We start from the raw sequence: 16,903 nt of genomic DNA, 5'->3' as shown, positions 1-16,903 counted from the left end.
ACATGACTCTTTACATGTTTTCTTCCCATCATTCTCCTATCTTCCTCCCAGTGCCTTCCTCAGCATATCTCATTAGCTTATGTTTGCTCGGTACCTGCTCAATGACTTCGCATTGTTTATACCCTTTTATCTATTGTCTCTCTTAATAACTTGTTATTACCCTTTTTATCTATTGTCCCTCTTAATCTCTATATTGTTTCTTGTTGGTATATATTTTGTTATGTTTTATTCTCTTGCCATTACATCTGATGACGACACGTGTATATTGTGTTGAAACGTTATGTGCCCAACCTTATTAAAGAAGTGTGTTATATTCCATAATATTGTCTTGTGTTTTGTTATTCTATTAATGTAAAAATTTGGTTGCCCCTCTTCTGAAGTTTATTAACTTATTCTTTAATATAACCTCTATTGAAATAACTTTTTCTTTTGGGCATCTAGAATGAACATAAACTCATATAGAAACACTGCATATTTTATAGAGCATATTGGTGTGTGATATTTACTTGATTGCTATATGACTTATTAATTTTTCTTATTATCGATAGGTTCAATTTGGTCTTCTCCCTATTGCTTTGGTTTTTGAGCTTGATTTAGTTAGTTTTATTTACTCACCCTAGGATCGCATCCATGTACCTTACACCATTCTTCAAAAGCCTTTTTAGCACGATCAATATCTTCTACATTCTGATCTTTATAATATATTCTAATGATATGTTCTTGAAATGTTTCAGGTAGAAGTTGTGACACCTGAACAATAGATACATTCACAAATCTAAATCAGATACACTGTATTTATTGAACCAAATGGCTGTTAATTATTCTTACCATGACTCCTAACAAATTCAGAGTGACATTGACATTTGTTGAGATTGTGGAAAGTAACAATACAATCAAAATGAAAAATGTGTTCCAAAAAACTTTCTTTTAGAATTATATCTTTAAATAGTCCAGGAGCCAGCCAGCGTAATTTCATCCAACCATTTTTCAAAATGGCTGCTATTAACCTGATTTGGCTTGCTGTGAGATTGAACCAATTATTAAAAACAAAGTGTCAACTATGCATATGATGGTGCATAGTTATTGCACATTATTTCCAAGCTATATTAAATCTGTTAAGACTATCAGGGGGTAATTTTCATTAATTTGGTAAAAATTCACCATCCAATATCACAACTCTTCTTAATATAATAATAATTACTTACCTGTTCTTTTCTAACTCTCTTTGTTTCATTTGGTTTTGATTTGGAATAAAATCTCACATTATCAAGAGGATTCTGATCTTTCATTCCATAATCCAAAAAAACATGCTGAAAAATCAAAACATACCCATAATGATAATTAATAACCTTAAATTATTTCTTAAAGGAAACCCGCCATTTTGGGGGATTGATTTTTGTCTTGAATATATGTAAATAGTGGATTTGAACTTTGAAGACTCAAATTTTGAAGGTGAGCTGTGAACACTATTACTCAGTAATAATTTACTGATTGGCTTAGCTAAAAAAAAATCCTGTTTCTGAGACTAAAGTATGATTGGTCAAGAAAATGGCGCATCTGTCTCTTTAACAGAATAGGTTGATTTTTACCTTAAGTACTAGATTTTCAGACTTTAAATTTTTGTCATTATCATATATTACTATCTCCTCCAACAATTTCTTTTCTGTGCCCTGTAGATAAAATAACAATAAATAATATATGAAAAATAACATATTCCTAAGTATTCAAAACTGAACATGGTTAACATATTCCACGTTATGCAGTTCTTTTTGTCGAATATTAGTGCATGTTGTGGCTTTAATGGGGATCTTTGAGTTAATACAATGCATTTCTAAGGTGTTGACAAACAAACATAGGTGTGGTCCACATTGTTTGTGCACATGTTAAAGATAGCTTGCCAGGCAAGGTAATATACGCCCACTATATGAACTCTTTAGGGCGATACTGAATAATATTGAGTATGAGTTATTTATTGCCCATGTTCTTGAAAACATGTTCAATTTTTAGCTCGTGAAAACTTTACAAGGCAAATATTCAATCTTCAGCTCGGTACTGAATAATAAAAACAAGTTTTGTCAAAATCTGGCAAGAATCATGCCTTTTAGTGTTTAAGAGCTAAAATTTGAAAGCGTTTTCAAGAACGAGGTCAATAACTCCTATGAAACATATTTCGGTTTTTTTTATTTTCGATAGAGTTCATCCATGGGTGATAATAAACAATTTCACCAAGTTTCGTCAAAATCTGTCAATAATTGACCCTTCTAGAATGTTTAGAAGCTAGAAATTGAATGCGTTTTCAAGAACAAGGGCAATAACTGTAGATAAAATAACAATAAATAATATATGAAAAATAACATATTCCTAAGTATTCAAAACTGAACATGGTTAACATATTCCACGTTATGCAGTTCTTTTTGTCGAATATTAGTGCATGTTGTGGCTTTAATGGGGATCTTTGAGTTAACAAAGAAATTGAATGCGTTTTCAAGAACAAGGGCAATAACTCCTACCAAATATTTTTCAATTTTTCTGATTTTCAATAGGGTTTATCCTTGGACGATAACAAACACTCATGCCAAGTTTCGTCAAAATCCATCAAGAATTGTCCCTTCTAGAGTGTTTACGAGCTAAAGGTTGAACACGTTTTTAAGAACAAGGGCAATAACTCATACTAAATATTTTTCGATTTTTCTGATTTTCAATAGGGTTTATCCTTGGGTGATAACAAACACTCATGCTCAGTTTTGTCAAAATCCGTCATTAATTGTGCCTTCTAGAGTGTTTACGAGCTAAAAATTGAAAGAGTTTTCAAGAACAAGGGCAATAACTTATACTAAATATTTCGATTCATCTGATTTTCAATAGGGATCATCCTTGGGTGATTACAAACACTCACACCAAGTTTCGTCAAAATCTGTTAAGAATTGTGCCTTCTAAAGTGTTTACGAGCTAAAAATTTAACGCATTTTCAAGAACAAGGGCAATAACTTATACTAAATATTTTTCGATTCTTCTGATTTTCAATAGGGTTCATACTTGGGAGAATACGAACACTCGCATCAAGTTTTGTGTCTTGTAGAGTGTTTACAAGCAATTGTGGACAGACGGATGGACGGACATGGGTGACGGCAACATAAGCCCCCCATTTCATGTGGGCGTATAAAAATGAGAAGACTGTCCTTTGTGACTTAACAAAAAAATGTGAACATTGTGGAGCTACAAAAAGAGATAGTGGCAGCCACGGCATGCGGATGGTAAATATTCAAGATTTTGGGGCAAGGGCAATAACTCTGCTTCTAACGGTCGAAAATAGCTGAAATTCGCACTTGATCTTTGTTTTATGAATATGTATACACATACCGAATTTCATTTGATTTCATCAAAAAATCTAGTTTTTGAGCGTTTACAAGCAAATGTTGACGGACAGACGGACAGACGGACTGACGGGGGTGTCGACAATATACGTCCACATAGAGAGATGTGGGCGTATAAAAATATTACCTTTTCAAAAGTTGTAGGTGGTGTAAATTGCCCTATACATCTAAATAATTGGCGCTTCTGCACTCTGTTCAATAATTCTCTAGCCTTCATTAACTTTGGGTCTTCAGACCATAGTATATCCTGATAAATATTATCAGTCAATTTAGTATATGCTACAACATCATCTATACATTCAGATAACGAACACATTTTCCTGAAATAATATTAATTACGTCCATATATTCACCATTTAAACTATACATATATTCTCTTCATATCACTTACCCTAAGAATACCTGTATAAATTACTCATGAATATGCAAGGACTAATCCTATTAAGATATGTCAGAGAGATTAAATCCCTTTTCAGAATGAAGAAGAAATATATGCCCACTGGCAACCTTGATTTTAAATAAAAATATTTAGCAGTACAGTAACAATTAACAGTATTAAATATCTAACTTATCTTACACTTCTTTGGAACTTTATATGGTGTTTCATCCATATCCATAGGCTAAAACTTGAATGCATTATTTTAGAAATATTTTTCGATTCTTCTGATTTTCGATAGGGTTCATCCTTGGTTGATAACGCTCACACCACGTTTCGTCAAAATTCATCAAGAACTGTGCCTTCTAGAGTTTACTAGCTATAAATTGAACGGGTTTTCAAGAACAAGGTAAATAACTCATACTTAATATTTTTATGATTTTCAGAAGGGTTCATCATTGGGTGATTACAATCAATCACATCAAGTTTTGTCAAAATCTGTCAATAATTCAACCTTCTAGAGTGTTTACAAACTAAAAATTGAACAGGTTATCAAAAATAATGGCAATAACTCATACTAAATATTTTGCGGCTCTTGTAATTTTCATTAGAGTTCATTCTTGGTTGATAAAAAACACTCACAACAAGTTTCATCAAAATCCATCAAGAATTGTGCCTTCTAGAGAGTTTACGAGCAATTGTGGATGGCTGAACCCAGGGACAGATGGACGGACATGGGTGGCAACAATACACACCCCCCCCCCCCTCCCCCCCCCATTTCATGTGGGATTATAAAAAAATGACAAAGCTATAAAAAAGACAACTGATAAATGAAGATAGAAATATTTATAAATTACCCATCTTTACCAGATATTTTAATAACATCATTAGCTATAATCATAGCTTCAACAATCCTGAAATACATCATTTATAAATGATAATTAGAGTCAATACAATAAGAAACAAGAGCCACTCGTGGCACAGAGTGGGACTTTGCAAATGTAGAAAAATGCAAAAGACCCTGAAAAAATCAACCCTCGACGATAATTAGATCAAGCGCAAGAACAGTCTAAAGTTGAGAAATTTTCATTTTTTAGAAGATTCTAATACCAGAAGTAGACGTCAGACCTCACAAATGAAAGTATCAGCAGATACTAAGGTCAATGACCTTTGATCTTGTAAAGGAAAAGGTCTAAAAAGGTCAAGATCAAGAGATATACGCCATCAAAATTTCAAATTGCTAACGACTATAAAACCGGAAGTTGACATAGGACGGCAAATATAAAAGTATAAATAGATAGCCAATGCCAATGACGTTTGATCCTACAAAGGTCAAGGTCTACAAAGGTCAATGTCAACAAAGGTTAAGGTCAAAAATTGAAAATTTTGAATTTCCAAAACCTGTTCCCTCTTTTTTGAACTATGAAGTGGAAACAACCGAAATTCTGAGACACAGTGGCTCAAAATATGAGGTAATTGTATGCAAAGTTCCATTTTGAACAAATGTATACTTTGCGAGTTATGCCCCTGGCCAAAAATGTCAATAATGAGTAATTTAACACGGATGTGCCACGCCCACCTCAATTGTTTTTGCATAGGTTAATTGATATTCAAAATGTTACGTTATGTACCAAATGTCAAGCTCCTACATAATACAGGTCAAAAGATATAGGTCAACAAAAGTCAACAAAGGTCAAAATCGAAAAATGAAAATATACAAATGTAAAAAACCCGTTCCTTTTTTGGAACTATAAAGCTGAAACAACTGAGCTGTTAACACAAACTGGCCAAAAGGATGAGGTAACTGTGTGCAAAGTACCTTTTTGAACAAACGCATCCTATGCGAGTTATGCCCGTGCCTCTAAATGTAAACAATTAGTAATTCAACCCGGATGTGCCACGCCCACATAAGTTTTTTGGTCATAGGTGAATTTATATTCAAAGTGTCTAGTTGTATTCCAAATATCAAGGTTCTACATCAAATAGATCATAAGATATACATACAACAAGCTCAAAAAGACGGAAATATTGTAAAAAAAAACTCAAATTTGAAAAAATCACGAATTTCAATTTTGCTTTAAAATAACGATTGTTATATATCTATGTAAAGTGCATGAGAAGCACATTAGGAAACCGAAAAAATTAACCCTCTAGGTTATTTAGGTCACGCGCTAGAGCAGTTCAAAGTTGCGAATTTGGCTTTTTACGGATAGCTATAAAACCGTAAGTACATGTCGGAGGTCAAAGGTCAAAGTATCAATTGATAGCCAAGGTCAATGACCTTTGACCCTATGAAGGTCAATGTCATCAAAGGTCAAGGTCACATGGTGTGGGTGATTTAAGTTGGAAAAAAATTTAACCGGAAGTTGCAAAAAAGCAAAAGCGAAATTCAAAATTTGGCTCCCACTGTTTTTTGCGCAATCGATTGTGCGAATACATTCACATCAAATTTGAGCATATCAACCTTTACCCTGAGAACTTATTTCGAGTTTTACAAAAGTGTGTTTTTTCCATATGGCGGCTAAAGTATCACTTCCAGTCTGGATTTTATTTTAAAATCGGCCATAAAATTTTATTTGCCAAAGATCAGCTAAATTTTGTTGACCTACATAAATTACACCGGAAGTTATTCAACCGGAAGTAGATTTGAAGTTCAGCCGCTTTCCTGTTTAAAATCGGAAATGACGTACAAAATTTGACTGTATCATATTATTAACATTAGTGAAGTCTCTTTGCATTTAAAATTTCAGATCAATCGATTCAAAAGCAAAAAAGTTGCAAAAAATCGAAAAATTTGATCGAAAAAAGTGAGCGACGAATTTTCGAATTTCGTAATTTTTGCACATGTTGAACTGTGGCACTTCCGGTATTGCAAAAATGTTCCAATATATATTTAAGGAACATGTTGCCTCTACAGAAGGTCTAGAGAAGTTGAATGGTTGCTGCAACTACAGTAGACTAAGCTCAGGAAGGTGTGTAACTTTCGAAAAAAAAAAAAAAAAAAAAAGAATTGACATTTCGATAACAAACTGGGACTTTGCGGTAGCAAAGTCACACAAATATATAGTTTCTAACGAGACAATACAATTTTAAAATACACAAAACATACATTCTTATGTTTAAAGGCTAGTGCACACGAGAGCTCCCAGCTGAGCAAAATTTCATTCGTGCCTCTCAGTTCAGCTCGTAGCTCTCGTGTGCGAGAAGTTTACGTAAGGTTTTTTTCATTCGAGGCGTTAAGAAAATTATTTGTCGTGTTTGATAATTTTTTCCTCGAACGAAAAATACCTTACCGTGTGCGCACTCGAAAGCTCTTAGCTTTCAACTTTGAACTGGGGCGCATGCGCTAGCACGTGATCAAACAAAAATGGCTGCGCCCATCGGTGAATGCGAGTTTGTATCTGAAGACAAGTTGGTGGACGTATGGCCGGAATATCCGTGCCTATACGATGTACGGATCCCCCAATTTAAAAACAGAGATAGCAGAGAGAAGGCAATTGAAGAAATTCCCTGTAAAATTAATCATTCGAAGGGTTTTCGACGTTGCACATTTTGTTTAAGTCACGTGAGAATGTCACGTGATCTAGTTATTTTTAGACGTCTATGACTCGACACCCCGTTTACGAAAGCTCTAAGCTAAGCGTGTGCGGGGGAAACCGACGAGCTGGGAGACACGAATGAAATTTTGCTCAGCTGGGAGCTCTTGTGCCTTAACATCCTTACCAAAGTAACTTTTTAAACTGATTTCTGTACATTCTGAAACAAGTGGTTACGCCCATGTCAAATCGTACCAAAAATGTAATTAGTACAAAAAAATTTTCATTAAATTGGACATAAATAAACTGCCAGCAAATTTCAATACATTTTCACCAAGTCAAGGGCAATAACTCAAATTCCATTCATTGAAAATTGTCAAATTCAAACTTGACCAAGATCTCATTGCAACAGATGATCACACCAGATTTCATTAAAATCAGTGGTCTTTATAGTGTTCACAAACAAATTTTGGCGCATTTTTACTAAGTCAAGGGCAATATCTCAAAAACCATTCTTCAGAAATTGTCAAATTCATCATTATGATTGATTACACCAAATTTCATTAAAATCAGATAAAAACTTTTGTATTCACAAGCCAATTGTGGACGGACTGAGGGACAGACGGGTGATGACAATATACGTCCACATTAAAACGTGGTGATTCCAAAAAGAAAGATAGCTTGCCAGGCAAGGTAACATACGCCCACTGGCAGCTGTCAGAAATGATAAAACAGTCTTTAGTGACTAAAGTATGAATTTTCTCATATTAACGAAATCTTAATAGTTTGAATTCAATGTTATATATATTTACTGCCAGTTATTAATGCTGAGAAATTCCACCAAATTTATAAAAATCAATATCAATAACCCAAATACATCAAATTATCGCATCAATATACATGATCACACCAGGGTTCATTAATATCAATTGAAAACTGTAGTCTCTAATATGTTCACAAACAAATTTTAATGCATTTTTCCTAAGTCAAGGGCAATAACTCAAAGATCGTTCATCGAAATATTATCAAATTCGAAATTGTCCAAGATCTCATCAATATAAATGATCACATCAAATTTCATTAAAATCAGTTGAAAACTGTAGTATCTATTGTGTTCACAAAAAAATTTTGACGCATGTTTCCTAAGTCAAGGGCAATAACTCAAAAACCTTTCATCGAAAAATCATTAAGTTCAATCTTGACTAAGATCTCATCATTATAAATGATCATACCAAATTTCATTTAAATCGGATGAAAACTGTACCCTCTATTGTATTCACAAACAAATTTTGATGTGTTTTTCATAAATCAAGGGCAATAACTCAAAAACCATTCATCAAAAGATAGCCAAATTCGAACTTGTCCAAGATCTCATTATAAATATTAACACCAAATTTCATTGAAATTGGATGAAAACTGTAGTCTCTATTGTGTTCACAACCAAATTTTGACGCGTTTTTCAAGGGCAATAACTAAAAAGCCATTCATCGAAAGATCGTCAAATTCAAATTCAAGATCTCATGAATATAAATGATCACACCAAATTTCATTCAAATCAGACAACATAGGCTTGCGGCAAGTCTCGCAAGTGAATACACCCACCAGCAGCTTGATAAAGAGCTAAATGTGAGCTGTAAAACAAACTCTATATTGTAGCCTGTAGAGTGAGCACGAGCAAAAGAAGTGAAATCAGAGTTTAATGCAATATCTCTCAAGAAAATCATTATATGTGAAACCAATCATCCAATTGTTACTAATTTCAAGCTTTACTGAGATCTCATACCAAGTTTCATCACGATCGGATAAAAAATGTAGTCTCTATCAGGCCTACAAGCCAAATTAGACGCACTGAATTAATTCAAGGGCCATAACTCCAAAACCTTTCATCCAATTATTACCATTTTTTAACTTGAGATCTCATCAATAAATACATGCATACCAAGTTTCATTGAGATCAGGTAAAACTGCACCCTTTATCATGACTACAAGCAAAATTTGAAGCGTTTTTACTAAGTCAAGGGCAATAACTCTGAAACCAATCATACGATTATGACTAAATTCAAACTTGACCGAGATCTTATCAATATATACATGCATACTTAGTTTCATCAAGATTAAATAAAAAATCTTAGCCTTTATCATGCATACAAGGCTAATTTAACACGTTTTTACTAAGTCAAGGGAAATAACTCTGAAACCGTTCATCCGATTATTACTAATTTCGAACTTGACCGAGATCTCATCGATACATACATGCATACCACGTTTCATGAAGATAAGATAAAAACTGTAGCCTCTATCTCACCTACAAGGCAAATTTTACCCGTTTTTTCTAAGTCAAGGGTAATAACTCAGAAACCATTCATCCGATAATTACCAATTTCGAACTTGACTGAGATCTCATCAATATATACATGTATACCAAGTTTCATTCAGATTGGATAAAAACTGTAGCCTCTATCGTGCCTACAAGAAATGTGAATGGACGGACGGACAGGGGCGATGACATTATCATGTGGTCGTATAAAAATAAAACAAACTGTTTATTGATTAATTGTACGAAAACACCCCCAACTAATAATTTCAAATAATCACCATTAACATAAGAGTATGAACATACAATCAAATGAATTGAAATTTTAACATTATATCTAGAATTTCTATCTATTTTATACACATATTTTTTGTGCATGGTGGGTGTGGTCCTACCTGAATCATTATTTTCTGTGGGGACTTTTGTCATGAGAGTGCACAAATTACAGAGGGGCTTTTGTTTGGAAGGGCTTTTGTCCGCCATTCATTTTCTACAGTATAAAAAATTAACTTACATAGATTCTATGGCATGTGTGACAGCATGTTGGTAAGCACGGCGATGGAGGGCATTTCTAGTATGAAACATGTCATATAAATTACCATCTTCCTGAAATCAGAAATTGAACCTTATATCCATACTCAGCTCACACATTCAGGATTTTAGCTAATGACTGGAGATTGAAAGATAATTGATTTGGCAATACTTTTTCCACATGATTCAAAAGCAACATGAACACTAGAACCACACGTGGCACAGAGTGGGACTTTGCAAATGTAGCAAAATGCAAAAGACCCTGAAAAAATCAACCTTCCACGATAATTAGATCAAGCGCAAGAACAGTCTAAGGTTGAGAAATTTTCATTTTTTAGAAGATTTTTATACCGGAAGTGGACGTCAGACCTCACAAATGAAAGTATCAGCAGATAGCCAAAGTCAATGACCTTTGATCTTGTAAAGGGGAAGGCCTTAAAAGGTCAAGATCAAGAGATATACGCCATTAAAATTTCAAATTGCTAGCGACTATAAAACCAGACTTGTTGACTTAGGACAGCAAATATAAAAGTATAAATAGATAGCCAATGCCAATGACGTTTGATCCTATAAAGGTCATGGTCAACAAAGGTTAAGGTCAAAAATTGAAAATTTTGAATTTCCAAAACCTGTTCCTTTTTTTGAACTATGAAGCGGAAACAACCAAAATTCTAAGACAAAGTGGCTCAAAATATGAGGTAATTGTGTAAAAAGTTCCATTTTGAACAAATGTATACTTTGCAAATTATGCCCCTGGCCAAAAATGTCAATAATGAGTAATTCAACCCGGAAGTGCCACGCCCAACTCAATTTTTTTTTAATAAGTTAATCAATATTCAAAATGTTACGTTATGTTCCAAATGTCAAGTTCCTACATAATAGAGGTCAAAAGATATAGGTCAACAAAAGTCAACAAAGGTCAAAATCGAAAAATGAAAATATCCATATATATGCGAGTTATGCCCCAGCCCCAAAATGTAAACAATTAGTAATTTAACCCGGATGTGCCACGCCCACATAAGTTTTTTTGTCATAGGTGAATTCATATTTAAAGTGTCTAGTTATATTCCAAATATCAAGGTTCTACATCAAATAGATCATAACATATACATACACTAAGCTCAAAAAGTCGCAAATATTGTAAAAAAAAAAACTCAAATTTGAAAAAATCACGAATTTCAATTTTGCTTTAAAAAAACGATTGTTATATATCTATTTAAAGTACACGAGAAGCACATTAGGAAACCGAAAAAATTTACTCTCTAGGTTAATTAGGTCACGTGCTAGAGCAGTCCAAAGTTGCGAATTTGGATGTTTTTGGACAGCTATAAAAGCGAAAGTAGACGTCAGAGGTCAAATATGAAAGCATAAACTAATAGACAACGTCAATGACCTTTGACCCAATAAAGGTCAAGGTCATCAAAGGTCAAGGTCAAAAATTGAAAATTTTGAATTTCCAAAACCTGTTCCTTTTTTTGAACTAAGAAGCGAGTTATGCCCCTAGCCAAAAATGTCAATAATGAGTAATTTAACCCGGAAGTGCCACGCCCACCTTAATTTTTTTGCATAGGGTAATTGATATTCAAAATGTTATGTTGTGTTTCAAATTTCAAGCTTCTACATTATTCAAGTCAAAAGATATAGGTCAACAAATGTCAACAAAGGTCAAAATCGAAAAATGAAAATATCCAAATGTTAAAACCTGTTCCTTTTTTGGAACTTTAAAGCTGAAACAACTGAGCTGTTAACACAAACTGGCCAAAAGGATGAGGTAATTGTGTGCAAAGTCCCTTTTTTAACAAACGTATCCTATGCGAGTTATGCCCCAGCCCCAAAATGTAAACAATTAGTAATTCAACCCGGATGTGCCACGCCCACCCCAATTTTTTTGCCATAGGTGAATTCATATTCAAAGTGTCTAGTTGTATTCCAAATATCAAGGTTCTCCATAAAATAGGTCATAAGATATACATACACCAAGATCAAAAAGACACAAATATGGTAAAACAAAACTCAAATTTGAAAAAATCACGAATTTCAATTTTGCTTTAAAAAAGCAATTGTTCTATATCTATGTAAAGTGCATGAGAAGAACATTAGGAAACCGAAAAAATTAACCCTCTAGGTTAATTACGTCACGTGTTAGAGCAGTCCAAAGTTGCGAATTTGGCTTTTTACGGATAGCTATAAAACCGGAAGTACATGTCTGGGGTCAAAGGTCAAAGTATCAAATGATAGCCAAGGTCACGGTCATCAAAGGTCAATGTCACGAGATACAAGTCTTCAAAAACTGAAAAAAATTCGACCGGAAGTTGCAAAAAAGCAAAAGTCAAATTCAAAAATCCATTTCCAACATTTTTGTCGCCATCGACTAAAGTATACACCAACATAAAAATTTGACCAATCCCATTCTCCCCCGAAGCCCCATTTTGAGTTTTATGAAAAAGTATCAAATCAAGATGGCGGCCGAAGTATTTTTTTCGGACTAAATTTTATTTTAAAATCGGCCATAGAATTAAGATTAATAACGATATATATAATTTCGTTGAATTATTTCAATCACACCGGAAGTTATTCAACCGGAAGTGACGCAAAAATCGATTTTCCACTTTAACCGGAAGTGACGCAAAAATTTTGAATACGTCAAATGGTTTACATTAGTGACATGCATCTTTCATCAAAATTTCAGATTAATCCGAAAAAAACTGAAAAATGGTCCAAAAATTTCGAAAATCGGCCAAAAAATGTATTTCAATAACAAACTGGGACTTTGCTCACAATTACATGAACATGAACATTATTTTTGAATTTCTGAACAGAGATATTCAAGTTATTTTTCCACATAGAAAAGAACATCTAAGCTGTAAAAATGACTTGATAATATATTAACATCAATGAATAATAAACAAGATATTTTACCTTATCACGTAAACAAATCTGTTGAGTTCCTGTTTCATCAGGAATGACTCTCATAAACTTCATACAGCGAACATGGTCAAAATTGTTTTTTATGCCCAACATATGACAATCACGGGCAAAATAGTCCCATTTGTCAACATCAATAGAATTTCGTTTATTTGCGACAATCTGGAAATAAAAATTCAGGTGATATCAATTCAATGCGCATATATGTTATCATCTTAAATGATGGTCCAATTATTATGAAAACAACTTTGACAATTAACTGCTGAATAACCAACATAAATCCCTAATCACTGAAAACAGCAATAAAAAAATATTTGGACAAATTTCAAAATCGAAAAAATGTGCTTTTTAGAACACGTTTTTCTATGATTTCTGCATTTGTAAATAAGTAGGAATCAATATAACTAATTTCCAATAGTAGCTTATATATGACCAAGTCTTACAGGGGCATTCTGCTTTAATTTCAACATGTAAACTGGGCTTATTATGCATGATATTATATGTATAACCTTTGTATAGTTTCTATACGGGTTGATCTGGTGACAGAGAAACTATTTTCAACATCAAATTTTAGAATTAAAAAGAGTTAAAAAATATGAGACAGAGTCAGACTACATTGTGCTATCTGAGTCTTATTATTAAGAGCAGCAAAGAATTTCCCAAGTAGTCAAGTTAACCAGTACTTTTAATCCCTTCTTAAATTTTGTATTAGACTTTGTTGTCCAGACAGTGCCAAAAAGTATTTGCTGTTTAGGTGAAGGTCATAGCGCAAGATTTTCATGGCGACTTGAGAAAAATGTGCTCTCATCATTTCTTAGGTTTGTTTTCTTGCTTATTCATATATTTTTAATATTTTTGTGATAACAATGCTGTCATTTTGTTGCAAAATCTTCCTAGATTGTGTTAGGAATATTTTAATGTGATGTCCCTTAGCAAAATGGTCCAAAATTAGTTTTTAAGTGCTAATATAGAATCTTTCGTGTAGCGCAAGAGGTCACGTGACTTAAAACTTTCTGGAATCTTGTAGAACACTTCTTAAATATGTTTAAATTACAATTTCAAACATATTGTTCTCTATTTTTATTGGATTTATGACACTTAAGAGTTAGTAATGTTATACTTCTTTCCTGTATTTATGTATAAGGTATTATGACAGTTGCTTATATTATTCATGGTGCATATTGAATATATTGGATAGATGTCATTTTTATGCAAACAGGTTTAGGAGACAGGCGCATGAGGAAAAGCTTAAAGTATACTCTGTAGATATAAAACATCAGGAGTTAGTTTTATCACATTTATTAATCATATATTCCTAGTCATTATAATGGTGCAAAATATCATGGTTAAATATGTTCAATAATTATCATGTGGATATTACATTACTTATAGAGAGCTAGAAATTGATACTAAAGTCTTCTTGAAGTCATATTCCAATTTATTGTCAAACGTTTTAATAACGTATTTTATTAATTTTTCAGATGTTGCTTGTCATTCCACCTTTTTCCACCTTTTTCCCTTGTTATGTGTATCTTACGTAATTGTAAAGCACTACATGAAATAAACTTTATAAGACACATTCAAAGATCTTTCCAGTAGGAAACGTCACTACGTCACAAATACATGATGTGATTTTACCTACGGACCTACACTTTAGAAGGTACATTTGTGAAATCGCTGCTGATTGTTATTAACAATTGGTGGTCCATTTCTCATAATCAAATATCTCCAGTACAGTAAAAGATAGCTTGCCAGGCAAGGTAACATACGCCCACTGGCAGCTGTCAGAAATGATAAGTCTTTAGTGATTAAAGTATGAATTTTCTCATATCAAAGAAATTTTAATAGTTTGAATTCAATGATATATACATTTAATGACAGTTATTTATGCTGAGAAATTTCACTAAATTTTTAAAAATCAATATCAATAACCCAAATACATCAAATTATATCATCAATATACATGATCACACCATGTTTCATTAAAATCAATTGAAAACTGTAGTCTCTAATGTGTTCACAAACAAATTTTGACGTGTTTTTCCTAAGTCAAGGGCAATAACTCAAATACTGTTTATCGAAAGATCGCCAAATTCGAACTTGACCAAGATCTTATCAATATAAATGATCACACTAAATTACATTAAAATCAGTTAAAAGCTGTAGTCTCTATTGTGTTCACAAACAAATTTGACGTGTATTTCCTAAGTCAAGGGCAATAACTCAAAAACCGTTCATTGAAAGATCGTCAAATTCAAAGTTGACCAAGATCTCATCAATATAAATGATCACACCAAATTTCATTAAAATCAGTTGAAAACTGTAGTCTCTATTGTGTTCACAAACAAATTTTGACGCGTTTTTCCTAAGTCAAGGGCAATAACTCAAAAACTGTTCATCGAAAGATCCTCAAATTCGAACTTGACCAAGATCTTATCAATATAAATGATCACACTAAATTACATTAAAATCAGTTAAAAGCTGTAGTCTCTATTGTGTTCACAAACAAATTTTGACGTGTATTTCCTAAGTCAAGGGCAATAACTCAAAAACCGTTCATTGAAAGATCGTCAAATTTGAACTTAAGCAAGATCTCTATAAATGTCACACCAAATTTCCTTAAAATCAGTTGTAGTCCCTATTGTGTTCACAAGAAATGTTGACGGACCGACGGACCAACAGACCGGGCGATGGCAATATACATCCACATTTCCATGTGGGCGTATAAAAAGGGAGCCCAGGGGATTAAAAATACTTAAGTAACCGGTAAGGACTTATGTGGCAGTTTGGGACTTAACGCTCTATATGTTGGCATGCAGTTTAATGTATTCCAAGCTCCAAACCACAAGAACCGATTTAAAAAAGCAGAATGCCCCTTTAAACTTGAGCAGTTTTAATTTGAATCATATTTTTACAATTATAGTGTCCAAAAAGTCAACTTATTGGGGACTCACTTTATGATGACCTTGACCCATTGTTACAGGTTTTTCTGATTGAAAAAAAGTTGTCAATAGTTGCCCAACAACATTTTTTTCATTAAAAATACAATTTTTGTTCTTGTTTTTGTTTATCTTCTTTGCCAGAAAATCAAATGGGTGATCTAAAATTCAAGGAATACTTATTAATACAATTAATACTTACTTCATATAAATAACCTTTATCAGGACGGCCTTTTAATACTTTATTCTTCTGAAATCAATACATACTGCATATAAACGAAGATATATTACATTATTTAATACTTTTTAATTGGACTTTAGTCAGTTGCATGAATTATTGTGGTAAAAAAACTTCAAGTTTGAAGCGTTAATTATTTAAGGTTTTGTTATTCTGCACTTGATGACAAATATATACAAGGTGTTTGATAATTTTCACCTCTAATGATCTAATGCTTGTGTCAAGATAGCTTGGAGGCAAGGTAACATATGCCCACTGGCAGCTGTCAGAAATGATAAAACAGTCTTGAGTGACTGTTTATTAGTTTGAATTCTATTACCTATATATATATGCCAGTTATTTATGCTGAGTAATTCCAAAAAATTTTTTAAAATCAATATCAATAACCCAAATACAACAAACAATTAAATCACACAGCTCTAATCAAGGGCAAAAAAAAACTTTTGATGCGTGTTTACAAAGTCAAGGGCAATAACTCAAAAAAAGTTCATCAAAAAAATCTCAAGTTCAGAACTTGTCCGAGATCTTATCAATTCCAATGATCACACCAAGTTTCATCAAAATCAGTTGAAAACTGTAGCGTCTATTGTGCTCACAAACAAATTTTGACACGTTTTGCATAAGTCAAGGGCAATAACTCAAAAACCGTCCATCAAAAATGCGTCAAGTT

At 33.1% G+C, this 16,903-nt stretch overlaps 1 protein-coding gene across 1 annotated transcript in view; it reads right to left on the bottom strand.

Moving 5' to 3' along the window:
• Window positions 1-633: 633 nt before the first annotated feature.
• LOTGIDRAFT_61530 (hypothetical protein) overlaps window positions 634-16,903 on the bottom strand; it is a gene marked incomplete at both ends in the record, with an annotated part of 29,560 nt that continues 13,290 nt past the window's right edge. Inside the window, 8 exons of the mRNA XM_009068144.1 lie at window positions 634-750; window positions 1,206-1,310; window positions 1,590-1,670; window positions 3,502-3,694; window positions 4,608-4,664; window positions 10,115-10,206; window positions 13,051-13,218; window positions 16,198-16,242. Of these exons, the coding sequence (XP_009066392.1) occupies window positions 634-750; window positions 1,206-1,310; window positions 1,590-1,670; window positions 3,502-3,694; window positions 4,608-4,664; window positions 10,115-10,206; window positions 13,051-13,218; window positions 16,198-16,242 (858 nt within the window). The remainder of the gene's footprint in view (window positions 751-1,205; window positions 1,311-1,589; window positions 1,671-3,501; window positions 3,695-4,607; window positions 4,665-10,114; window positions 10,207-13,050; window positions 13,219-16,197; window positions 16,243-16,903) is intronic.

Source organism: Lottia gigantea (assembly GCF_000327385.1).
Source record: "Lottia gigantea unplaced genomic scaffold LOTGIsca_9, whole genome shotgun sequence".
NCBI classification, from domain to species: domain Eukaryota; kingdom Metazoa; phylum Mollusca; class Gastropoda; family Lottiidae; genus Lottia; species Lottia gigantea.
This window is presented reverse-complemented; position numbering and strand designations above follow the sequence as displayed.